Source organism: Micropterus dolomieu, linkage group LG23, assembly GCF_021292245.1.
Source record: "Micropterus dolomieu isolate WLL.071019.BEF.003 ecotype Adirondacks linkage group LG23, ASM2129224v1, whole genome shotgun sequence".
NCBI lineage: Eukaryota > Metazoa > Chordata > Actinopteri > Centrarchiformes > Centrarchidae > Micropterus > Micropterus dolomieu.
Genome location: NC_060172.1, coordinates 34957200 through 34968578, shown reverse-complemented (window position 1 = coordinate 34968578; position 11379 = coordinate 34957200). Strand labels below are relative to the sequence as shown.

General features: G+C 39.5%; 1 protein-coding gene across 2 annotated transcripts in view; it reads right to left on the bottom strand.

Annotated features, from left to right (window-relative positions):
• Window positions 1–2246: 2246 nt before the first annotated feature.
• The window catches only part of alcama (activated leukocyte cell adhesion molecule a), a 50260-nt gene continuing 41127 nt past the window's right edge, over window positions 2247–11379 (bottom strand). Inside the window, exons 9-16 of one of the 2 annotated variants that reach the window (XM_046038900.1) lie at window positions 11052–11164; window positions 10420–10543; window positions 9884–10005; window positions 9053–9182; window positions 8182–8208; window positions 7024–7138; window positions 5836–5953; window positions 2247–4442 (exon numbers count right to left, since the gene is read on the bottom strand). In XM_046038900.1, coding sequence (XP_045894856.1) covers window positions 5869–5953; window positions 7024–7138; window positions 8182–8208; window positions 9053–9182; window positions 9884–10005; window positions 10420–10543; window positions 11052–11164 — 716 coding nt within the window. In that variant the 3' untranslated portion in view covers window positions 2247–4442; window positions 5836–5868. The remainder of the gene's footprint in view (window positions 4443–5835; window positions 5954–7023; window positions 7139–8181; window positions 8209–9052; window positions 9183–9883; window positions 10006–10419; window positions 10544–11051; window positions 11165–11379) is intronic. The other variant, XM_046038899.1, reaches the window with a different exon arrangement.

Sequence of the window (11379 nt, the reverse complement as noted above, 5' to 3'; positions counted from 1 at the left end):
TAAACAAAAAATGGTACAGATATTTATAGTAGTGTTAATGATAACAGTCGTAATGTTAATGATTTATAATAACAATAATAACAATAGGACTAGTAACAATAGTTGTTGTAGCAGAGGGTGTCGAGCAGGAACACGGGGGCAGCAGGTGACCCGCAGCCACAGATCCAGACTCCACAGCTCCAGAGCCAGAAACACCTGCAGGAAGTGATAGGAGGAGAGAGGAGAGAGGAGAGAAAGCACAAGACTACCAGAATGGGGAGAAGTTGTGTGAGTAACATGCAATAATGGGATGAGGTTGCATACAGAGGGAGAGAAAGTAGAGGAGAGAGGAGCTCAGTGCATCATGGGAAATCCCCCGGCAGTCTAGGCCTATAGCAGCATAACTAAGGGATGGTTCAGGACTTACCTGAGCCAGCCCAAACTATAAGCTTTATCAAAGAGGAAATTCTTAAGCCTACTTTTAAATGTGGAGATGGTGTCTGCCTCCTGAACCCAAACTGGAACCTGGTTCCACAGGAGAGGAGCTTGATAGCTGAACGCTCTGGCTCCTAGTCTACTTTTGGAGACTCTAGGAACCACAAGTAACCCTGCATTCTGGGAGCGCAGTGCTCTGGTGGGGTAGTAAGGTACTATGAGCTCTTTAAGATAAGATGGTGCCTGACCATTAAGAGCTTTGTAGGTAAGAAGAATGATTTTAAATTCTATTCTGGAATTTACTGGAAGCCAATGCAGATGAGTCGAAGTGTGAGTTCAATCTCCTGGGAAGGGATGAAAGGACAGCGCTGTAGGTCGGGGAAAATTGGCAGTGAAGGTTCATCATTCTGGTGTGAATGGCTTCTTTTACTCCTCTTCAGGTGTTTATGTTTCTTCTCTCCGGCTTGACCACTTGTTGGTATGTTATCAGCTATGTGGAGAGCCTTGTCCTCTTCAATGTGTATGGCACAGTTCAAGAAAGCCAAACTGTTGTTGCTGACATCCTCTTGCATGAAATGGATGTTACTGATGTTATAGTATGGTGGTATGATAGTATGGTTTTTGTAAAGTGTCCTTGGGTGACTTTGAAGGTGCTGACAAATAAAATGCATTATTATTATTATTATTATTATTATTATTATTATTATCACTGTCAACTGAGTTGATGTTTTCTGTGAAGGCTTGTTCCATATGTCGTCCACATGTGTGTACTAGTGGCTCAATTCAATTCAATTTTATTTATATAGCGCCAAATCACAACAACAGTTATCTCACAGCGCTTTTCGTAAAAGAGCAGGTCTAGACCGTACTCTATGATGTTATTTACAGAAGCCCAACAATTCCCACCAAGAGCAGCACTAGGCAACAGAGGCAAGGAAAAACTTCCAGAAACCTCGAGCAGAACCATGGCTCAGGGTGGGCGGCCATCTGCCTCGACCGGTTGGGGTGAAGGAGAGAGAGAGAGAGAGAGAGAGAGAGAGAGTGAGTGCTGTTCATCTAAAGGACTTCAGGGCTCTGCTTTCTACTTCTTCCATGTAGATGTTGCTAACAACAGGTGATACTGGTAAGCCCATGGCATACATTACCTGTAAATTAACACCAACCTAACTGTTATTTTATGTGTTGTGCCAGTAATTACATTTAGTTATTTTTTGTACAAAAATATTAATATATTATTCATACAATACATGTCTTTCTTAAATAACATGCAAATATATGTAAAACTATAAAAGGACAATAATCTGTAAATAAATATGTAGCTCATTAGACAATGGATTATGTCCATATAAAAATGTACTTTTTTTGTTTGTAATCTTAAAGTAATTCTTAACATTCAACACTACTACTACTACCAACAGCGTGTACAACTCCCAACAAAGATCAACTAGAAGTAAGATGCTTCACTCTGTAGCTATAACGGAGCATTCAACACACAGGATGAAAAGAGGAGCTGCAACAATGTGCAGTATGACAAAAAACATGATGGTATTTGAAAATAAAACCATGTAAAGCTGTTCTGGTACAACCTCTAAATAAAAATGATGAACCTGAAAGTAAGCATAATATGACCTCTTTAATTACAATAATACTAATAAGTCCTTTACTGAAAAAGTACTTTACGCTCCCTTGGGGGAATTAATTGTATTTTTTAAACATAAAACTTGAATAATTACAGAAAGAACCAATCAAAACTACATGCTACTGTGTGTCTGTGCACATACAGATTTATATACTGGGACTGATTAAAAACCCACATACACAGCATACAACCATTTATTTTTTCAAAAATGTACGCTTTATTGTCAACAATACAAAAACAAAAGTCTTTATTTACAACACTACGATGGCCTTCTCATCTTACCCTCTTTGGTTTCACTTCTGACCTGATTATTTCAAAAGATTAAAAAGGCATGAGAAAACAACTGACTAGGTGCTTTCATGTTATGCTGTTTTGGAACACAGAATATGATTATACCACTACCACTTTGAAGACGCTGGATGGGGAAGTCAATACATTGACAGTTTAAAGAAAGAGAGCTAAAGCGTCGTGTCTTTGTTACAGTTTGTAAAGCTGGCATCCAAGTTTACAAATTTTATGATCAACCAATCTGTAGCTCTTTCAAAAGTCAGCTTAATATACTGGATTTACTACTTTCTTGCCTATGTTCACATATTAATGGAATTGCAGTCAACAAAATCAGTTCCATGTGTCCTAATTATTAACAAAGAGGTTTAATGTAGACTCACTTATTATAAGTCTGACTTTTGGCAATAGTCACAATCCACTGGTATTATCAGAAATATTAACAGATTTTAAGTTGAGATGAAAGATGAAGATGCTTCTTTTGTCAAGTTATTTATCAGACCAACATAAGCAAATGTATTCAAGTTTAACAAACAGTTGTGTACTAAATAAACTATTTACTATTTATAAATGGGCTTATGATTCCTCTCACTTTCAAGACTTGCTCTTGGTGGGTCACTGTGCTGTTGAAAAACAATCAAACTGTCTCACAATGATCAGCAGTTATCTAACTAAGGCTTTAACAAGCAAATATAATCATAAAGAAAATCAACAATCTTTAGAGAAAAACGTCAGTACATGCCTTTTAAACCCAACACGCCTGTTTTCACTTCTCCCCTGTGACGGCATCAGAAAACTGTAATCGTTGAACCCGAGCAAAATTATGTAAAACCCAGAGAGCTGCCCATCTCAACCATAGTCTTCAGTTTGGTTTATCCTTCACACCACTAAGCTAAAATAGCAATAATAATAATAATAATAATTATACAGCAGAGAATGAGCCAGATACTTGATAGTAAGTCTTACAACTCTCCTACCATACAGTACCTTTCAACACATGATGATGCCTTCCATGCAGACTTAAAAAATGATCTTGCATGCTGCAGCATCACCATCCTGGTAGGTTGCACACAGAATATAAATACATCAAAAACACAAAAAAACATTCAGACCTGGCATCAGTAAAGCTTTCCAAAATGAAAACATGAAACAGAAAATATTAAATCTACTCCAAGAACACAAAAGTCACAACCTTGAGAGGATGGTGCAGCAATTGTAGAGCAGACAGGTGGCAGACATGAAGACAACAATGTAGTGTATGAAACTGAATCACAGATGATCCAGCTCACTTTAGCATGAACTTAAAAAAGAAACATCATGGCAGAACACCATTTTGCATTTCTTACTAGCTGTTGCACTTTTCTAATAACATATTTTCTTTTTGCCTTTTCAGATAAAATTATTTGCAACAAAAAGTCCCTCTTCAGACTAACAAAAAGTAATTTACAAAAACAACTAATTAGTGGTTGAGTGTGTCATGATGCTTAATTTGCAATTGTCCAATTTTGTGGGCATCCATTAACTACATATTCAGACAATCTACTTGCCAGTGTTTAAAAACTAGTGTAAATAAGTCAGGAGATTACGATATGTTGAGGTTATCTTCTGAAAAGTTTGAGATCACTTAGTTTGAGGGTTATACAGCAAGTGTCTTTTTCTCTGAGCATAGCTAAACAAAGACTTTTCCACACAAGCTCAAAAAAGGAAAAATAAAAATCAATAGTGGATTGCTCAGCCAGGGCACACACACAGTTAATACAGGCCTTAAAATGTGTAGAAGGAGCTTACATTCTTTGATGAAAGTCAAGAAGAAAAGACACAAACAAAAAAAATGTCCTCTAACTACTAAGTGGCAAAAACACCTCACCATGCCTCATGGAATTACTCAAACAAAAAAATAACAGGGAGCATTCACCAGGAACACAAAAACATGACACAGTAACACGAGGCAGACTCAGTGCAGACTTCAAGCAGTGAGGTGGGACAGCAGGCTGTTGGCAGGACTTGGAGGAACATGACTCTGACTGCTACTTATATGGAGCCTGATGAAGTGCGTCAGCAGCCAACTGGGAGTCTGTATATTCAAGGCTGCTTTCGACTGCTTCTTCCCCACAAAGAGAGAAATAAAGCCATTAACAATCATTGCAATCATACAAGAAGAATGTTTTTTACACATGATGACCAGAAAAACACTTATATATACACTTAAATTCACATTGATTATTACAGACTAGATCTTATATCCTTAGTTTTGACAATCACAATAGTCCTGTCTAATATGACAATGTGGTACTTATCAAAGTAATTGCTGTCACTACAAGTACACAATGTCAGACGTGGAGGCCAGGTATGCATATGCACAAAACCATGTATACCCAGCAACACTTTCAAGACACAAGCTGGTAGCTGCTAACATGCTCCCACTAAATAGGTATAGTGACACCCATTTAGTGTGTTGGCATGTTAAAATTTGCTTACTAGCACTAAACAAGTACAGCTACGGCTTTCAGACTGTTCAGGCCGACAGGGACTGCACCGAGAGCGGTTAGCGTAAAGGTGGGGGGCTTGCCGTTCTAGTTAACAACAGATTGTGGAATCCTGGTCACATTACGGTGAAACAGCGTATCTGTAGCCCGGACACTGAACTGCTTGCTGTGGGACTCCGTCCTTATTATCTTCCACAGGAAATTCCACATGCCTTCGCTGTAGCTGTTTACATTCCGCCCTCTGCCAACCCAACGTCGGCATGTAACGTCATCCACACCGCAATTGCTGAACCCTGAACTAAAAATTAAAACAACTGAATTCAACCATTACCACCGCACTAACCAACTTCACCCAGTATGTGAGCTGCCATACTAGAGGGGAGAGGACCCTGGACCTGCTATATGCTAACGCTGAGGATGCATTCAGCTCGTGCTAGAGACTCAGACTCGAGGCGTGGGACTCGTGAACAATGTTTATTTTTTCTCCCTCCGTTACCTATAACCTGCCTACGTAATACGTAGATTCTGCTGTGCGGCCGCACGTGAGAGAGGACAACGAACACCGGCAGCTGCTGAGCCATTCATCATAAAATTTGGCTTTAAAACTTCATACAACAAGACCCAAACAAAGACGCGCTGAACGCAAATAAGTTAGTAACCTGTGGTGAGTAAACATGTTTAGCTCAGCATTGGCAATCTCTGTGCTCTGTAAATGAATAACAGGTTACAGTTACAGAATCCCTTATAGCTATGTGGTTTTATTAGCAACCTGGAGTGAACACAGCAGGTGATACAACATTTATTATAACCACGAGAGACTTGAGACTGTGCAGAGGAGTTGAAGGCAGCTTGGACGTGGCCAATGAACTTAATCTGTTTTGATACTATGGCGCCTGCCCTAATGACATTCAAAATCAACTATTTCAAATTTGCACTTGAACTGAAAACTTGATTAGGTTTACTTTGCGTGTGTTTATGTGTATGTATATATTTAAAAGTGATGATTCTTACCTCTCTCATTCCATGCAGTCCAGCCTGGTGCTTTTAAACACTGTGATTGTTCTCCTCTAGTTTCTTGCTCTCCTCAGACGTTCCCACCTCCTTTTCACCAGTTTTCCAGCTTCCTTGTCTATGGTGAATACAGAATTGAAAATGTGTAATTCACCTCTGCAACAGAAAAACCTTCTCACCCTGCTGCAGACGGCACAATCAGTCACTCCACAGCAGGCTGCATACTGGGGAGGAAACGGTTACCGGTTTAATCATAAACCACGATAAAATTCCAGATACACGCAGGGGCAGCATGCAACGTGGATTGTTTTGCACCACTGAAAAGACACAGCACTCCAGGAGATTTTTCCAAATCACTGCGAAAGGGGGCCACAATTCGATTCTTATGAGTCATCTAAAGTGAATGCAGGCTAAGTTAGCTTTTAGCTCAATGTATGATGTAGGGACTTCGGAATGACAAAACATAACATGGTTTGTCTGTCTGACTTGCTAACAGCTTGTTAACTGAAGCTCTCAGTGTTACCTACTGTAAAAACTGTTGTTCTGCTGCTGAATACGTCGTGTGTCTGCAGACTTGTTAGCTCGTTGCACATGATAACATGCTGTGTAGTTTGCATAGTGTAACAGCATGGCCGGAACCAGCCATGAGGTCACCGAGGTCTGGACCTCCATAATTATATGTAGGCTATAGTCTATCAATAAAATAATTCTAATAAAAACCATTGACAACTCGATCAACTTAAATGGAGGCTTTAGGACCATGAGGATGCAGCTGATTACACTGTCGCAACTGTCATTTCAACTTGAAAAACTGATCAGTGACCTGATCATCTTATAATACTGATAAACGTGAAAAGTTTGATAACTACTATTATCAATATGCACATGCCACATTCCTACTTTCTCCTCTGAACTCACACATGCTTCTGCTGGTCTCCCTCTGCCCTGTGCTCTGAAAGCCTTCCACCTGAATCATATTCAGGACAGACAGGAGAGTTTGTTCAATCTATTGTCAGACTGTGGCTGTAACCCTTGACTGCTTATTATTCTAAATCCAGTTTTAGGATTACAAATTCTGGTGTTTGGAATGCAGTGTCAGCTAGCAAGAGCAGTGCCAAAAGGATTTGAGCAGGTACTTAAAACTGAATTATAAAATGCAAATGTACACTCAAGAATGTGTTTCTATACCTTGAATTCTTGATGTAGAGCCAGTAGATGAGTCCCACCAGAGCAGCAGCCAAGAGGAGCCCTACCACAACACCCACTATGACCTTCGCCTGGTCCTCTGAATCCTGCTGAGCACCTGAAAACAGACAGCAGCACTCTGCTTCAGCAGTAGAACACACACACACACACACTAAACTCATACAGGAACTTTCCAACAGAGCACCAAACGAAAGTCACTGTTTCTGAAAGTAATGTGTGATGAGGACACATCAAAATCATAATATGTCCTCTGTAGATCCTTCACGGTCACTGTTGCTCCATGCTAACATTTGATCTTGGGTTGCACAGACCACCAACTTCTCAAACACGCCTCTTTGCACTAGTTTATACTCAAGCAATTCATTTTGATCAGCTGATAATTTATCACATTCTAAGTTCCCTGACGTGCTGTCATTGTTACTGTAGCCACATGAAATCACAGAGTTTGTTTATATTTCTGGAAACATCAGCAGCACATGATGACATGCAGGATATTTTAGAGGAGTGTGTATATCAGTGTTTCATGGAGGCGAGAAAATGCATCACTGTCAGTTTGATGTTCTCGTCCATCACATTTACACATTTGGCAGTCACTCATAGCAGCCTACTGACTGCTTCAGTCTGACTCAGCATCACTCTGCATTTTCTCACCAGGTAAACGGAGTTACTGAAGTCTGATCTTTTATAAACATGCAGTATAAATCTACTTTTGTTTTATTACTACAAGACCTTATAATGTGTAGTTTAGATGATGGCATTATCAGAGATACACGGACAGGTCTGATGACAAAACTATGCAGTCCTTTAATAATCATCAGATGATCAAATCTCCTCTTGATAATGTTTCTAATCTTCTCTAAGAGTTAGCCAGTCCCAATTAAAGTACTAAAGATGGAAAAGCAGAGATGAGAGTGCATGTTCATACAATACTGTCTGCAGGTGAAGCAATGAATATGGGTCAGTTTATATATGAAGAGGAGTTTATTGGAAGCATAATCATAGATTCCACCTAGATAACAGTTTAGTTCCATTTGCCATGATTCCCGGTTTTACCTAGAGACTAGTTGATGTTTTTGAAAATAGTCTCCTAAAAAAAAGTCTAGAAAGTAAAAGTAAGGACAAAAGAAAACAAAATCTTACCTTTTTCCTCCTTTTCCTCCTTAAAAACTGAAATCAAACATAAATAAATTAGAACTCATAAAAGCAAAACATACATAAACCCCCAAAACAATAACAAAGACTAAAAGTAAGAGACCCCTAGTCAGGTAAAGCCTGACAAAGTGAAAGCAAAGGTTTTCTGATTGTGCCTCACAACAAGCAAACTGTAACTTCAGAAAGAGGAAAGCGACAATACATTCTAACAGCAACAATTTACTATGCCTACAAAGTATGCAAGGCAGTGACTCTTGGACTGCAGGGAAAGAAAGGCAAGACAGGTTTAGCACCCCAGCAGACAAGAAATACAGCCAAACCCAGAAGACACTGAAGGAGGGGGGACAATAGAAAGGAGGATTATCACAAACATAAAGAAAGAGTAAGGATTATGTTATGTTCCAACAGCATTGGAACATAATGTATTAAATTAAGGATCCCACTGTAGCAGTCCGTGTTTGGTAGTTTATTTCATTCCAGTCTCCATAGTAGGCACAGAGTGAGGATTCTGTGCAATTGCTGCACTGCACACATCAAACGTTCCACATTCTGCTACAGTTGATTAACACTTAACTGCTGTTTTTAACAGGTTGAAATTGAACAAAGGGCAGTTGTACAATGTTCTGAAAAGTCTCTCCACATTCAAGTGGTGTCTGTAACAGCAGTTTGCTGCTTGGTTACTTTGATCTAATGAATGACAAAAGGCGGTACCACATCAAACAAGTGAAAATACTTGATTTGTCTGATCAAAGCTGTAACTTCAGTTCTCTAGCACATAAGCATTACTGAGCCTCTCTCATTTCTCAAAATTATTGAAAATAAAGCCAACCAACCAAGCGGTTGACAAGCATGAACTCACCAGAGGAAACATTGATGGTCCTGACATCTTCCCCCAGCTTGTTGCTGATGCTGCAGGTGACAGTTAGGTTCACCTTGGGGATCACAGTGATTTTATGGGTGGCTTTGCCGTTGATGTAGGAGCGCTCCTCCTGAAGGCACAGCAAAAAGACACAGGAAAAAGAGGCTTCAAAGGTCAAATCTTACACATGTAGCAGCCTCTTAGGTTGCACACACATTACTGACTATCCCCTCTAGAGGACATTTAGTGTATTGCTTGACAGGATGACAACAGTGGAAAGACAGATAATTGGAGGAAAATACCGCAAATTTCAACATCAGTCAGAAGAGCTGAACTGGATCTGCCATTGGAGTAAGGCAAACTCATTTTGCAGAAATAAACACAGAACATCCTCATCCTTGCCAACAAACCTAAATCGAACAGGTGCCTCATTAAAGCACTGCCTGCTCACGATGAGGCCTTGAGTACTTCATCACAGATCATCTTGTTAAGTACATTACTTATTAAGAGTGAGTCCTGTTCTGCACTTGCGTGGACAGTCTGTCCTATATGTTGTATTCTTTTTTAAATCTCCCTCACTATAAGGTGCAACATTGTTTGCATTTCCGTTGATCTCTTTGTATTCCATTGATGTATTAAAGTCAGGTCTCTTAAAAAAAATTCATTCATGATACTGCACCATTGTCATTGTGCATGCCGTATAAAAATGTAAAGAAATTCAAAGAACACTTTAATCACATCATACTGCACACTTTGCTGTTATTATGCTTCAGTTTGCTGCTGATACTAAACACACAAATGCACTTATTCACTCAATGCTCCAACACCTACATTAGTGCTATTGACGCTCCATCGGAAGCTAGGTTCTGGCACTCCCTCAGCCTCGCAGGTCAGAACTTTGTGTTTGGCATCATCAGCACGGTGCTTGGATAGGCTGGTGATCACAGGCTTTCCTGATACACACACAACATGTTGTTACTGTTCAATTGAGTAACACTTTATCACACAGATATTTCAAGTGATGTACACCGAGTTTACAAGATGTTATGAAGAACAGATTGAATCCAGGAGCCCTTATGGATTTCAACTTTTGAATGCACTTCAGTTATGACAAAGAGATGCACTAGACTAGCCACTAGTCAAACTGGATGGATTCTTAACATTTTGTTCAGTCAGTGTTAAAAGTTATATAATCTAGTTTTGAGATGTGAAATTGAATCTTTATTCAAAGCAACTGACTTCGACCCTGCCAGGTTTTGATTTTGTCAATGAAAAGAGGACTGTATGAATTAAGACTAAGACATTTTGAGCATTTCACTTATTTCAGCCAACAGAGGATTTAACCTGACACACACACAGTGACTCACCTTCTACAACCAGTTCAAAGCTCTGCCGCCGTGTGAGGCCGCTTAAGGAAACCTCGCATACATAGACTCCTGCATCTGCATAGGTCAGCTTACTAAACTCCGGCTCCTTAACTGCCGCTCCATCCTGAAAACCAGTGTCACAATGTCAGTCTGTGTTTTCTGACCTGTGAAGTGTACCTGTAAATCTCATTTAAATGCAGGAGTAACACATCCAGTGTCATTATCAATTATCCATTTGCAGTCATTCAATAACATATGCAAGATGTCAGTTTCATCTATCCATCTAATTTCTATACCCACTTCAGGGTAGAAGGAATGTTAATTTCAGAACTCAATTTGGAAATTTAGCAACCATTATGTGAGGCTGTATCAGTGATGAGAAAACATCTAATCTTCAGTATTGCATCATTACCCTTTGCTGCAAGACTAATCTTATCTTTTTCTTTTGTTATATAGTAGACTAAATAGACCCAATATATCAGCTATATTGTAAATAAGCCTTTGAACAATAAAGAGTAAATCTACCAACCCTTCTATAAAGAGAATGTTGACAGGCAGTTAGACAATCCTCCTCTTTCATTTCCTTCTGTATTTCGATGCCACTTACCCAGCCCCAGTCCCAGCACCATTACCTTTGTCCATGACACTGTAGTGTCCCCCGAGGCATTCTTCTCTGTCTTCACAGACAAGGTGTCCCCTAGTTTCTTCACAACCTTGCCAGTGTGACTCAGACTCAGGTCCAGGTCTGAGAAAACAAGACAGATGATATTGAGTAATAACGGCTGGCTGAAGGAGAGCACTTTCATTTTGCTGCCTCTTATTATGGGTACCAATGCTGCCATGATGTGGTAACCTTGAAGGATTTTAAAAATATTTTTCAAATGTGACACCTCCTACATGCGCTTGTTAGTAGAGTATAGCATAAAAACTGTGAGTCAAAGGTTATTATGAGATGACATT